Below are 15,343 nucleotides of genomic sequence, written 5' to 3' on the forward strand. Positions count from 1 at the left end.
GCTTCTCTTCACATTGTATATTAATTATCTGGATAAGGGGATTGAAGACTTTGTGGCCAAATTTGCAGATGACGCTAAGATAGGTGATGGGGCAGGCAGTGTAGAGGAAGCAAGGACTCTGTAGAAGGACTTGGGCAGGTTAGGAGATTGGGCAGAGAAGTGGCAGATGAAATTCAGTATAGCAAAGTGCAGAGAGATGCATTTTGGTAATGAGAATAAAGGCATAGATTATTTTCTAAATGGAGAGAGAATCCAGAAATCTGAGGTGCAAAAGGACTTGTGAGTGCTGTTGCAGGACTTCCAAAAAGTTAATTTGCAAGTCGAATCATTAGTAAGGAAGGCAAATTCAATTTATATCAAGAGAACTGAAATACAAAAACAGAGATGTAATGCTGAGGCTCTATAAGGCGCTGATCAGGCCGCATTTGGAGTACCGTGAGCAAATCTGGGCCCCATATCTGAGGAAGGATGTGCTGACTCTGGAGAGGGTCCAGCGGAGATGTACAAGAATGATTCCAGGAATTAGTAGGTTAGCATATGATGAGCATTTGACAGCACTGGGCCTCTGCTCGCTGGAGTTTAGAAGGTTGAATAGGGACCTCTAACTTGAATTGAAACTAACAGAATAATGAAAGGCATAGATAGAGTGGATGTGGAAAGGATGTTTCCACTGGTGGGAGAGTCTAGGACCAGAGGTCATAGCCTCAGAATTAAAGGGTGCTTTTTTAGAAAGGAGGAGGAACCTCTTTAGTCAGAGGGTAGTTAATCCATGGGACTATTGTCACAGAGGGCTATGGAGGCCAAGTCAGTGGATATTTTGAAGGCAGAGATAGACAAATTCTTGATTAGAACGGGTGTCAAGGGTTATGGGGAGAAGGCAGGAATATGGGATTAGAGAACAGCAGCAGCCAATCCTCTCTTACGCCCTTCTCCATTAGCCTGCAGCATCAGTAACCTGGGACATGGAACTGACAGTCCTGCTCATCCCTCAACTGTATTTCTGTCACAGCTTTAATATCCCAGTCCTATGTACTCTGGTCTGGAGTTATATGCCTTACCAGTCTGGCATCTTGCATTAAAGACACTTTCGCCTATCGACTTTCCTCGCGCTCTGTCCTGCTCCTGTCTACGGAACTCCTTACTTTAACTTCTATAATTCCTCAACTTTGTCAACTGACACACTACTACTTTGGGTCCTATCCCTCTGCCAGACTAGCTTAAACCCTCTCAAGTAGCACAAGCATCTCAACATCCACCCAGTCATGTCCCCACAGGATCCTGCATTTCTCAGTAGCATTCTTTTCTCCAAACTCCAAAGAATATAGACCCGACCTGCTTAGCCTCTCTTAATAGGACATCCCAGTTGTCCCAGGGATGAGCCTCATAAATATCTTTTGTTTTGTTAGGATAGGGCATTGTTTAAATAATTTTGTTTCTTATGTTTCTTCCTATTGAAGTATGTGACCTCTGCTTTCCCACAATGAATTTGCCAAGTTTTTGTCCAGTTGTTTAATCTGTGTATCCCTCTTGGGGTTACAATATCTTCATTACAACTTGCCCTTTCACTATTTTTGTGTGATTGGAAAACTTGCATTTCACTCCCTGCTCTGGGTCAGTAATACAAATAGTAATGTAAGGGCCAAGAACTAAATGCTGGGGCATTGACTATGTCCTTCCAACCTGAAAAAAACTCTTGCACCCAATGCTTTTTTTCCCCTCTGTGACAATTCTCATTTATTCTAACGCAATTCCTCCAAAACCATGACTGCACCGGTTTCTATTACAGTACCTTGTTGAGTGTAAATCTAAGTACACTACATCTACAGGTTCCCCTCCAGAGACTATTCCTGTTACATTTTTGAAGAAATTAAAATTACTTGGCAGAATGCCTGATCAACTAATCTTTCAAAGAAATATCACTATCTTGATCCTCTCTGTCACGGGTCTCCTCCATTGCCACAGTGAGCAACACCGGAAATTGGAGGAACAGCACCTCATATTCCGCCTGGGTTGCTTGCGTCCGGATGGCATGAACGTTGAATTCTCCCAATTTTGCTAGCCCTTGCTGTCTCCTCCCCTTCCTTAACCCTCGAGCTGTCTCCACCCTTCCCCCCGCCCTCGGGCTCCTCCTCCTCCCTTTTTCCTTCCTTCTCCCCCGCACCCCCCATCAGTCTGAAGAAGGGTTTCGGCCCGAAACGTCGCCTATTTCCTTCGCTCCATAGATGCTGCTGCACCCGCTGAGTTTCTCCAGCACTTTTGTGTTTACCTTCGATCTTCCAGCATCTGCAGTTCCTTCTTGAACTCACTATCTTGATCGGTTGGTGATGAGAAATATGCACTCCTTATCAGATGTTTCATTTATAGTTGACATATTGGTCATTGTTTCCACTGAAATAAATATAAACAGCTATTGATAAACCATCAACATGTGAACGACCGTTTCTGGTATGCCCAAAAGCTGCTTGCAGGCATTGTTCTAAATCAAGTACTTCAAGATGGCTCACTTGTAAGGTCTATAACTATGTATTGAAGGATGCTTTACAGCGAACTGCTGCCACTCTGAGGACACAGTGAGAATGGGCTGCAATAAAGAGACCCTCATGTTATTGCTCACAAAATAATTGGTCTGTTAAAACCTCATGAATAATGGGAATGATATGTCCTCTTATGAAATTATTGATTTAAATATTCTGTATTATCTACTTTTATAAATTGGTTATAAATAATGTTTTGAAATTTCAAATATTGATTAAGGCACAGTGAAATGTATTTTGAATGTTTCCATAAGAAAGATGATGGAAGAAAAGAAGACAATGTAGTTCACTCGAATGCTGCTTTGAATGTGAAAATGACTTGCCAGCATTGGGGCTATTCTTGTTCAAACAATCTACAAAGTCAATAGACAATAGACAATAGGTGCAGGAGTAGGCCATTTGGCCCTTCGAGCCAGCACCGCCATTCAATGTGATCATGGCTGATCATCCCCAATCAGTACCCCGTTCCTGCCATCTCCCCATATCCCCTGACTCCGCTATTTTTAAGAGCCCTATCTAGCTCTCTTGAAAGCATCCAGAGAACCTGTCTCCACCGCCCTTTGAGGCAGAGAATTCCACAGACTCACCACTCTCTGTGAGAAAAAGTGTTTCCTCGTCTCTATTCTAAATGGCTTACTCCTTATTCTTAAACTGTGGCCCCTAGATCTGGACTCCCCCAACATCGGGAACATGTTTTCTGCCTCTAGCGTGTCCAAGCCCTTAACAATCTTATATGTTTCAATGCATGTACTGTTTCAATGAAGATATGCCCTCTCATCCTTCTAAACTCCAGAGTGTACAAGCCCAGCTGCTCCATTCTCTCAGTATATGACAGTCCCGCCATCCCGGGAATTAACCTTGTAAACCTATGCTGCACTCCCTCAATAACAAGAATGTCCTTCCTCAAATTAGGGGTCCAAAACTGCACACAATACTCCAGGTGTGGTCTCACTAGGGCTCTGTACAACTGCAGAAGGACCTCTTTGCTCCTATATTCAATTCCTCTTGTTATAAAGGCCTACATGCCATTCGCTTTCTTCATTGCCTGCTGTACCTGCATGCTTACTTTCATAGACTGATATACAAAGACCCCCCCCAGATCCCGTTGTACTTCCCCTTTTCCCAACAACGCCATTGAGATAGTAATCTGCCTTCCTGTTTTTGCTACCAAAGTGGATAACCTCACATTTATCCGCATTAAACTTTATCTGCCATGCATCTGCCCACTCCCCCAACCTGTCCAAGTCACCCTGCATTCTCATAGCATCCTCCTCACAGTTCACACTGCCACCCAGCTTTGTGTCATCTGCAAATTTGCTAATGTTAGTTTGAACCCCTTCATCCAAATCATTGATGTATATTGTAAATAGCTGCGGTCCCAGCACCGAGCCTTGCGATACCCCACTAGTCACTGCCTGCCATTCTGAAAGGGACTCGTTAATCCCTACTTTTTGTTTCCTGTCTGCCAACCATTTCTCTATCCATGTCAGCACTCTACCCCCAATACCATGTGCCCTAATTTTGCTCACTAATCTCCTATGTGGGAACTTATCAAATGCTTTCTGAAAGTCCAGGTACACTACATCCACTGGCTCTCCCTTGTCCATTATCCTAGTTACATCTTCAAAAAATTCCAGAAGATTAGTCAAGCACGATTTCCCCTTCGTAAATCCATGCTGACTTGGACCGATCCTGTTACTGCTATCCAAATGTTCGGCTATCTTTTAATATTAACTCCAGCATCTTCCCCACCACCGATGTCAGGCTAACTGGTCTATAATTCCCTGTTTTATAGAACATTTGAAAATTATCACCAATGCATCCACGATTTCTAGAGCCATTTCCTCAAGTACCCTGGGATGAAGACCATCAGGTCCTGGGGATTTATCAGCCTTCAGTCCCATCAGTCTATCCAAAACCATTTCCTGCCTAATGTGGATTTTCTTCATAGAAACATAGAAATTAGGTGCAGGAGTAGGCCATTCGGCCCTTCGAGCCTGCACCGCCATTCAATATGATCATGGCTGATCATCCAACTCAGTATCCCGTACCTGCTCAGTTCCTCTATTCACCCTCAGTTCACCCTAGATCCTCTGGCCACTACTATATCGGGAAGATTGTTTGTGTCCTCCTTAGTGAAGACGGATCCAAAAACTCATCCAGTTGGGCATGCGGGACTGGCGAAGAAGAGGGCCATTCAGTCTGCAACAAAGTCGCAGAGAAAGCCACTAGGTGGCTTTGGATTAAGAGGGCTGATCAGTGGGTGGTTGCTGCTGGGTCGCCTGGGCGAGGGTGTCTGATGTTGTGAGACCAGAAACACACGATGACCCCAGGTCATATCACTGAGGATGCATCCTAGCGCATCTAGAAGATGTATCTTTCACACACGATTCATGTCTCCAGTGATTAATGTGTCTAGGGCAGAGGCAAAGATCCAAGATTTGGGACTATGAGCTGGAGAAACATTTTTCCCCAGAGGGTTATGAGGTTGACAAAAACAAAACTGGATCTTTAATTGGGTCCAGAAATAGATGTTGTTAGCTAGGGCAACTCTAAACTTGGTTCTTTAGGGTGATTTTTGAAGATGAGATTTAGAAAGGTTTACCAAACTCTGGAGACTGGATGGATAAAGAATTATTATCCTACTTGGAGTTATAATATACAAGTAGTCAAAGCTGGAACAAAAATATTTTGGGTGGAATATAGCTGATGCGGTTTATAAAAGTAGGCAGCACCAGGTCCATAAAGACATGAGAAGTGGTGGGCTTTTGGGACAAATATAGGCCACGCTTGATTTGTGAGAAGAGTTGAGCAATATTTAAGGTTTATAGATGATGGCAATAAATCCTCATCCATGTTCTTGACGATGGTTAAAAAATGGATGAGGATTTTGATGGTAGATGAGCAAAAAGATTGGCTAGTGCCATTGTGTGATTTATCATTGATATTTAAATAGTTTTGCTGATGAAAGAGGAAACCATTCAGAAAAGATAACGAAGTTGCAATTAAATTATAAACTAATTTGTTTAATGTTTATATTAAACAAATTACAAAGTGTAAAGATGACAACCTTTCAACGTCAGTAAGACAAAGGGGATAGTGATCAAATCCAGGAAGCGAAGCATTGCACGTACCACGGTATGCATTGACAGCACCAAAGTAGAGATGGTTGAAGGCTCCAACTTACTAGGAATAAATATCACGAGCAATTTGTCCTGCACCAGCCACATCGATGCTCGGGCCAAGAAAGTACACCAATGCCTCTGCTTCCTTAGAAGGCTTAGGAAGTTTGGCATGTCCCCAACAACTCCCACCAACTTCTACAGATGCACCGTGGAAAACATTTTAACACGATGCATCACAGCATGGTTTGGGAACAGCTCCATCCAGGATCACAAGTAATTGCAGAGAATTGTGGACGCAGCCACCCTCCCTTCCATTGATTCCCTTTGCACTTCATGCTGCCTTGGCAAGACTAACAGCATAATCAAGGACGACTCTCACCTGGTCATTCCCTCTTCTCCCCTCTCCCATCAAGCAAGAGATACAGAAATGTGAAAATACACACCTCCAGATTCAGGGTCAGGTTTCTTCTCAGCTGTTATCATGCAACTGAATCATCTATCAACAACTCGGGAGCGTTCGTGAGTTACTATCCACTTTTCTGGAGACCTTTGGATTATCTTTAATAGTTCATTACTGGACTTAACCTTGGACTAAACATTATTCCCTTTATCGTGTATCTGTACACTGTGGATGGCTTGATTGTAATCATGTATAATCTTTCTGCTGACTGGTTAGAATGCAACAAAAGCTTTCCAATATATTAAACTATATCTGTGTAGCAAAATATTCCAAGTCACTGAGCAAGAAACTTAAGGAAGAAAATATAGAACTAAGGGTTTGAGGTTGAAACCCAGCTTTCACTTGCGGAGTGATTGTATAACAGGGCTCGAAATTCACGGTTGCCCGGGTGCCATTGACCACTCAAAGCGCCGCCGGGCAACCTAAACACCGAGTCATTTTGCCTGGCTTGGCAACCAGATACTGGTTTGTACCGAAGATAGACACAAAAAACTGGAGTAACTCCGTGGGTCAGGTAGCATCTCTGGAGAAAAGGAACGCGACGTTTTGTGTCGGCGGTGACGGCTGTATTGCGTGGGCAAGATACTAGGTGCGGGGTGACGAAGGGTCGCAGCGAATGATGACCCCGAACAGCGGCTCCATCTCCTCCTGCCCCCCGCACCCCGCCAGCCCTGATAAGGGCCGCTGCTTGCAAACCCGCTAACCAAAGATCTTATAGCAGAGCTCCGCTATAGGATCTTTGCCGCTAACGGCGCTTTAAAAAAAAAAACCCTACCGCACGCCGAGGCCGGGAGGGAGGGGGAGGCCTCGGCGTGCGGGAGGGTTTGTTTTGAAAGCCCCTCCCCGTTAGCTCCCCCTGCTCCCCGTGGCCGCTGCTGCTCCTGGCCCCCGTCATTCCCTCCCCCTTCTGAAGCAGCCCCCCCCCCCCCCTACTATCCCTCTCTCTCTCCTGACATCCCCCGTGCTCTCCCCTCACAATTATACCTACTCCAAACAGCACATACTAATTCACCTGCCTCAATCCATCCATTCTGCACCGACTGCCTTCTATCCCCACCACCCCCCCACTGGCCATCTATCCACCCTGCACTGATTCACACACACCCCCTTCCCTGACCCTATTGTCCTGGAAATGTCTTCAGAGCGAATATTGACTACGTTTGTTAACGGAATGCAATCAAATGTGTTTTAATTCCCAATGTTATTATTTGTTTTAATCAATAAAGATGGATTAATTAAATTGTGAACACGTGAAACATTAAAACCGCAGTGTTCGATTGTCACTGCTACCGTTGACACGTTATTACAGAATTCATTTTAACGGCAAATCAATGCTCTTACTATGGAGTATCAGTACTGTAGTTATTTAATGAGCAACATTCACAACTATACGTACGCATATATGTTACGAAAAAAAGTTAAGCGAGAGCCCTGTAATATGCTGATGATAAAGAATTGTAGAAACACCGATATCTTAGGAAAGTTATCAGGATAGAGAATAATACAGAAATGAATTACTCCCATCCTGAAGTGTTTGCTTGGTAGGAGGTGTGATTAATTGTGAGAAAGCAGAGTTTAAAGATGAGTAAGGGTATTGGCTTCACCCATTCTGGAGTTGAAATGACAAAAATAAATACTGAGTTTAGAATTATTGTTAGATAAGCTATTAATTGATGGTTAATGAAGGAAAGATGAAACATCTGCCTTGATGTAAAAACTGATTGAAAACAGCAAATGATTTCACCAAGTATGTAGATGAAAAAAAGAATGCACTTGGCTGCTTTGTGGGAGGAAAATCTATTGCATAGATGTTCAGCTGGATGAAGTTTTGCATTGATTTTTAAACATTTATTTTGCAGGATGTCAACAAACGGCTATCGTTACCTGCTGATATTAGATTACCTGATGGATATTTGGAAAAACTGCAGATGAGCAGCCCCCTTTCGACCAGCCAATGAGTAGAAAATCTCGCCGAGCATCTCTGGTGAATTTCTTATTCTACTATTTGTTTTATGGCATTTATATTATGAGAGCGCTTGGGTTAGGTTTTGACAACTGTTTTTCTTCTTTAAAGGATTGCGCAGTGATGCACTTACTAGAGGCACTGCCTCACAGCACAAGAGACCCGGGTTCAACACTGACCTCGGTTGCTGCCTGTGTTGAAGTTTAAGTTCTCCCTTTGACTATGTGTTTTTTGACCATGGTCCTAATTGTCCCAAATCCCAAAGACATGATTGTTGTTGGGTTAATTGGTTACTATAAATTGTCCTCAGTGTGCAGGTTAGTGGGAGAATCTGAAGGAAGTTGAAGAAAATGTGGAAAGTGTAAAAATAGGATTAGTGTAAATGTGTAATTGACGGTCAAAGAAGCTATTTCTATGCTGTATCTGTCTATGACTATAAATCGGGGAAACATATAGTTTATATGATCATATGATGTCCAAGATTGATTTTTTAAATCTCATTCTGTAAAAACATCACAATGTAATATTTTCAGTAAAATACAGAACACAAACTGAAAAATAATCAAATTCCATTTTTCATTATTAGCAAATACGAAAGTCACCAACTAACCTTATGAACAATGGAATAACCATGGAAAAAAAAATACCACTGTTTAACTTTGCTTAGCTGACCCTATTCCACCAGTCATATTGGTGAAGTGAAATTACTCTTTATGCATTGTAATAAAGAAAGGAATACAGACAAATTCCCTATTCCAAATTGTTATCCAGTGATCCTACAAAATATGTGTGTAGAGATAGGATTATGTATTGTGATGATCTACAGTATATTTATAAATAATGTAGAACTGATACTCTTCTATACATAACTAAGAGTTTCATCTTGTATGTATGTTCACGATAGTGCAAAAATTTAAGGGGTGCTTTATCATTCGCCTGGGGTGTGCAGTAGCAAGCTTTGTTTGATTTTACAAAGTAATTCCATTTATAAACTTTAATTTACTTTATACCGTGGACGACACTGCGCTCCCACTTGCCGGGCCCATCAGCCGCGCCTGCGCAGTTGAGGGAAGGATGCTGGGCCGGCCACCATTTTCAGATCGGCATTTTGACTGGTGTCACATCGGGGATCTCTGGCGTCACAACGGGGACCCAACGGCACTGCGCTTCCAGTTGCCGGGCCAGTCAGCCCTGCGTGTGCAGTTGGGGGAGGGTTGCCCGTATCCGCACGTGCTCAGTGTGTACTTGACTGGCCATGCCTGCGCAGTTGGGAAGGGTTGCCGGGCCCGCCGCCATTTTCAGATCGCCATTTTGACTGGCGCCACAACGGGGACCCTACGAGTCCATGGGTCATCTAGTTGGTGTTAAAAGCATGTCGGCCACCTGTCCCTTCAAGCCTGTTCTGTCAGTCATCTCCCTCGGTGCCATCTTTTTACTCTTTCCATATGCTTTGATTCCTCTCCTGTCTCTTTGAACCGAATGAACCTTCAAATCCTCCGAGATAAATTTAATTATTCTCTGAGTAAAGAGATTTATTTAAAACAACAAGACTTGTATTTTGCGAGTGACCCCTGTTTCTCGACTACTCAGCCAGGGGATGCGTGTTCTCTAGACAGAACACAAAGTGATGGAATAACTCGGGGTCAGGCAGCCTCTCCGGAGGACATGGATAGAAGGTGTTTCAAGATGTCAGATCCTGTGTCACCTATTAATTGATCTCCAGTAATATTGTTTGACCCGCTGAGTTACTCGAACACTGTGATCAACACAAGATCTGTTCTTGTGTATCCATCTTCTCTGTTAAGCGAGCTAAAAATTTGTAACCTTAAAGGAAATCATCTCACTTCCTTCCATACTTTGAGGAATACCAGCCTAATCTCTCAATCTCTCCTCACTTGCAAACCTGCCATCTACGATCTATCATATGAATATTTCAATTGGCAAGGAGATCAAAGCTGCATACAATATGATTCTACGTAGATATGATTCTACAAAGACCTCAAATAATTGTAATAAGATTTCCTTATTCCAATATTAAAATCCTATTACAATTAAGATTAACATTTGTTTTGCCTAATCACTTGCTGCACCTGTGTGTTAGCTTTAATTAATGTATAGGCATGTACACTTAATTCTCTATGTGCTTCAACATTACCCAAATGCGCACCATTTTGGTTTTAATAATGTGCACCAAGCTAGATAACCACACATTCTTCCACATGATATTTCATCTTTTGTACTCTTGTCCATTGACTCAGATTATCTGTATTGCCTTGAATCTTCTTTGCATTGTCTTTTGAACTCGTCACACCACCTCAGATGGACACAATGCTGGAGTACCTCTGCAGGTCAGGCAGCATCTCTGGAGAAAAGGAATAAATTACATTTAGGGTCGGAACCTTTCTTTAAACTTGAGCCTGAAGAAGGGTTCCGACCCGAAACATCACCTATTCCTTTTCTCCAGAGGCGTCTGAAGAATAGTTCCGACCCGAAACGTCACCTATTTCTTTATTTCAGTGATGCTGCCTGACCCGCTGAGTTCCTCCAGCAGCTAGTTTGTTTTTGCTCCAGATCCCAGCATTGTCTCTCCTTAAAGCCCTGTCCCACTGTACGAGTTCATTCCAAGAGTTCTCCCGAGCCCTGATTCGAACTCGGAGATTTACGGTGATGGCCGCTCGTTGTTACTCGGGGCTCTCGTGGACATTTTTCAACATGTTGAAAAATCTTCACGAGTCTTTCCGAGCTTACTGCCGTTAGCGAGTCTTCCCAAGTACCTGTCTTTAGCGTTACGAATTGTGGCGAAACGTTTGTTTGTTTGTTTTTTGCACAAAGTCCGCGAGCATTGCCACTTTTTATTTCACTGCACATCTCGTATGTGTATGTGACGAATAAGCTTAACTTGACTTGACTTGACAAGCCGCGAAGAGACGTGTCACCCCGAGCTCCGACGTACCCGCTACCTTCATTCTCCGTGCTTACCACGAGTTTGATTTTTTTTTAAATTCGGGAGAGCTCTTGAGTGAACTTGCATCGTGGGACAGGGCCATTACAGTGATCTACTCCTTTCTCTGATTGAGGCAATATCCTGATAAACCTCTTCTGCTTCCTCTCCAAAGCCTGCACATCCTTCCTATATTGTGGCAATCAGAACTCCACACAATGCTCTAAAAGGTTTTATACATCTACAACATGATTTGCCAACTTTTATACTCAATGACGTATGCCACCTTTACGACCCTATCCACTTATCTTGCTGTTTTCAGGGAGCTTGTGTTTGCAACAGCAGAATAAAACAAGTGTACTGGTTGAGGCTCTCCTGGAAGTGAGTGGTAAAACATGGAGTGGTGACAGGTTCCTGAAATAATTGGGATTGTACATGGGTCAGTATAAGCTGCTCCACCAAGGCTGGACTAGTAACCTTCAGACTGCAAAGTGCGGTGGAATGGCTTATTTTGGCTCCTAAACATTCTCCGTTTCCCAACATATCAAAATGACTGGGCTTGATTGTGCTACACCCAGGCAACTGACTGCTATTGCACCAAAAATATCCACCTAGCTGCACTTTCTTTGGAAAGGTGAGCCTGTCTTTTCATGCCATGAGTGGAGAGGCATGTAATCCTTGCATTGCATATCATTGAGACACAGTTCCCTAAAATGCTCTGACAGTGATAATTTTTCATTGTCAAAATTATTTGAACTAACTTGAAATATTTCTCTGTTAATTGGAGGGATGTTAAATCGCCAAATAGATTTAAATAATGTTGTTTTAATTCAGTTGAGTTTGGAGAAAGAACCCTCAGAAACAAGCCCTCGGCCCACCAAGTCCGCAGTCCGACTTTAGAATGTGGGAGGAAACCAGAGCACCCGGAGAAAACCCACGCAGTCACAAGGAGAATGTAAAACTCTGTACGGACAGCACACGTAGATCCGAGACCTCTGGTGCTCTAAGGCAGCAATTCTGCCATTGCACCACTGTGCCACCCTTAATTTGAAAGATTAATTAATGAAAAACCAAAAGTGCCAACAAATAATTTAATAAAAACATCAAAAATAATTCAAATACTTGCCCACACTCGTCTCTTTCCCAATGAAAGAAGTGCCATTCTTATGCTAATTAATTATCTGGACCCTCTTCCAGCAGGCTAGTGGTCTGCCGTTGCGCTCAGTGACACATTGAGTGTCATTGCAAGAGTCAAGTGTGTCAGATTATTTCAGACTTGTGCTTTTAGTTGAGTGTGTGCAGAGGTCCAAAATGAGCCATGTAGGGATTACTGCTTTATCTGGCCCATTGAAAAAGATAAATAACATTATTTTGTTTTATAAACATCCAAAGCAACTAAAAGTACATGCAAACCTTTCAATAAGTGAAATCATTAAACCAAATGCAAATGATTCAATAATATGGAGTGCCAACATTTTTGACATTCCAACAAAGGATTATTGTCAGTAAATTACTGGTTCACCTTTCTGGAACAGCTCTAGCCCAGACAGACCACAGATTCTTCATAACATATTGCATGTTCTTGATTGCACAAGTATCTCGGTGTATGAGTTTGGATGTACACTCTGCATGTTTCCAAACAGTTATGTCGTCGAGGAGAAATTGCATTACCATTCACAATGTAAGAAACTTTGCTGATGACTACTCTGACAGCTTGCTCAGTCTAAGCAAAACTGCTTCTGCACTGCATTACATCCATCACTAATTCAAGATGTAAATCAGTGGAATCATCCTTGATCCTATGTAGTGCAATTTATTACATACTTAGACACAAATTATTTTTTTTTAATTTAATAAATGAGATGTTAATTTTAGATCACAGTTTGTGCCTAAGATAGTGCCAATTAGCCTGATCATATGATGTGCTTGCAGCGTGATAAACTATTTGCAGGTACCAGGAAAACGCTTGGATGATAAAATGTGGTAACAGGTACTTGGGGGACTATTATTGTGACCAAAATATATGTCCTAAATGTGAAAGGCAAATCTCATGAGTGAATTTGATAATTTTCTTTGCAATAATTAGTTACTATCAGGGTTGTTAATCAGAGACATTGTGTATCAATCAGTGGGTGAATAATCAAATTATCTTGATTGTTTTAGAAAGGAAAAACAAGGATAGAGTTTGATATCCTCAAATTTACTTTGTCAAATTTTGCCCCACATACCTTAATCATTTTAGTTAATCATCAACTTTTTTCCATTCTTTCTTATCACATAGTAGGAGGCCACGTAGGCTCACTGAGTCTATGCCAATTCTCTGAGCACTCCCATCCTCCGCTAATTTTCTCCATAAACTGTTCTTCCCAAATTCCCAATGTTCACAATGGCGGCATTTTACAGCAGCCAGTTTACTGCCAACCCACACCTCTGTGATATGAAAGTAAAACGGAACATCTAAAGGAAACCCACGTAGTCACAATGTGCAAACTCCACATAGATAGCATAGCACCTGAGCTTAATATTGAACTTCCGTCATAAGTTATGAAACATCTCTATGAGATGATGCATTGTGCAACTCAATTACAACTTTGCATGCTCCTGATTTTTAGGAGAAAGAGATACTAGATACTAGACTAAGTGGAATCCGTTGGATCCCGTACCCCAAGGTGGGGGGGGGGGGGGGCATGGTGTTACAGGCGAGGGCTGGTCCCCGTACGCAATACTCCACCACTCACCCATTGGGGGGGGGGGGGGGGGGGGGGGGGGGGGGGGGGGGGGGGGGGAGGGGGGGGGGGGGGGGGGGGAGATAGTGTGGAGAGGGGAGGGGGGGGAGGGGGGGGGGGGAGGGGGTAGAGAGGGAGGGGGGCAGGGAGGCAGAGAGGCCCAGTCACCAGGATCGGACCGCGGCAGCAGCCTTCCCCACCAGGCACCGGTTCGCGGGCGGGCGTGGACCTAAGCGAGGCCGCGGGCGGGAGTGGACATAAGGAACCGAGCGAGGCCGCGGGGGGGGGGTTGGCTCGAACGAGGACGCGGCCGGATGTGGACCCGAGGACCCCGAGCAAAGCCGCGGGCGGGCGTGGACCCGAGCGAGGCCACATGCGGGCTGTGGACCCGAGGACCTGAGCAAGGCCACAGGTGGACGTGGACCCGAGGACTAGAGGGAGGCCGCGGGCGGGCGTGTGTAAAATGGGTGCCGACCTGAGCCATGGTGCCCGCCCACCTCATTGTGACGTCGTATCTTTAAAGATGGTGACGTCAGAATGAAGCATCAAGCAGTGAGAATGAAGCAGGTCGACCGTTGGGTAGGTGAAGCGTTGAAGAATGTTCTGGAAACGCGGCTCTCCCCCTGACATCACTCGAAGATCGTGGAATATTCTGTGTGTGAAACGCACTCCGAGCCGAGCCATCGTGCCCACCCACCTCATTATGACGTCATCAGTGGAAGCTGATCATTTTAAAAGGGAGTTTATTTTTAACATTAATCAGCAATAAGTCATGAAATATACCATGAAATCTTAAGTGAAGCAGATCACTCTTAGAGGGGAAAATGTGAGTCAGAATATGTAAAAATCTTATTGGTACTGCCTAGAGGTTTTGCAAAAATATAAAGACACACACACACATATAAGATGAGAATTTTAAAATTAGAGATTTCGTCATATAGGACAAAGTTGTAAAACCCATGGAAAATAGTTGTGGTTATTAAGTAAACGTTTTTTTAGCAACAAATAAAATATAATCAAAATATCTTCTGGAATTAATCTTTGTTATATGGTTTGTTAGATCGGAAGTTGTTGCTGCTTATTACATAATTTTGAGAAGAAAATGGTCACATTAATCTTTGTTATATGGTTTGTTAGATCGGAAGTTGGTGCTGCTTATTACATAATTTTAAGAAGAAAATTGTCACATTTCATGCACCCATATGCAAATTTTAACCATTGTGTATTTTATTACAGTCTGAGATTGGATTTGGGAAACTAGAAACCTACATTAAGTTGGACAAACTTGGAGAGGTAAGAAATTCTGCTGCTTTTCACTACTTCTGGCTGGACAATATAACTGCTGTGTTGCTATCTAAATGTACTGGTGGTCAAATTCACATCATAGGAGGCATTGGTAGGATGCAGTGCATAGTTGATTAGTAATTTATGGTCTGAACTTAAATGAAATATTGTATCTTCCTTTACTGGGATGTTGCACACACATTAAGTTCATGTCACAGGAGCAGAATTAGGTCATTCTGCCCATTGAGTTTACTATGCCATTCAATCATGGCTGATCTATGTGCTTTTTTTTGTTAAAATCAGAATTATA

At 43.0% G+C, this 15,343-nt stretch overlaps 1 protein-coding gene across 1 annotated transcript in view; it reads left to right on the forward strand.

Moving 5' to 3' along the window:
* Positions 1–15,343, forward strand: part of cdk17 (cyclin-dependent kinase 17) — a 141,533-nt gene that overhangs the window by 96,279 nt on the left and 29,911 nt on the right. Inside the window, 3 exon segments of the mRNA XM_055652758.1 lie at positions 7,979–8,051; positions 8,054–8,103; positions 14,986–15,042. Of these exon segments, the coding sequence (XP_055508733.1) occupies positions 7,979–8,051; positions 8,054–8,103; positions 14,986–15,042 (180 nt within the window).

The sequence above is a fragment of the Leucoraja erinacea genome, chromosome 22 (genome assembly GCF_028641065.1).
Source record: "Leucoraja erinacea ecotype New England chromosome 22, Leri_hhj_1, whole genome shotgun sequence".
NCBI classification, from domain to species: domain Eukaryota; kingdom Metazoa; phylum Chordata; class Chondrichthyes; order Rajiformes; family Rajidae; genus Leucoraja; species Leucoraja erinaceus.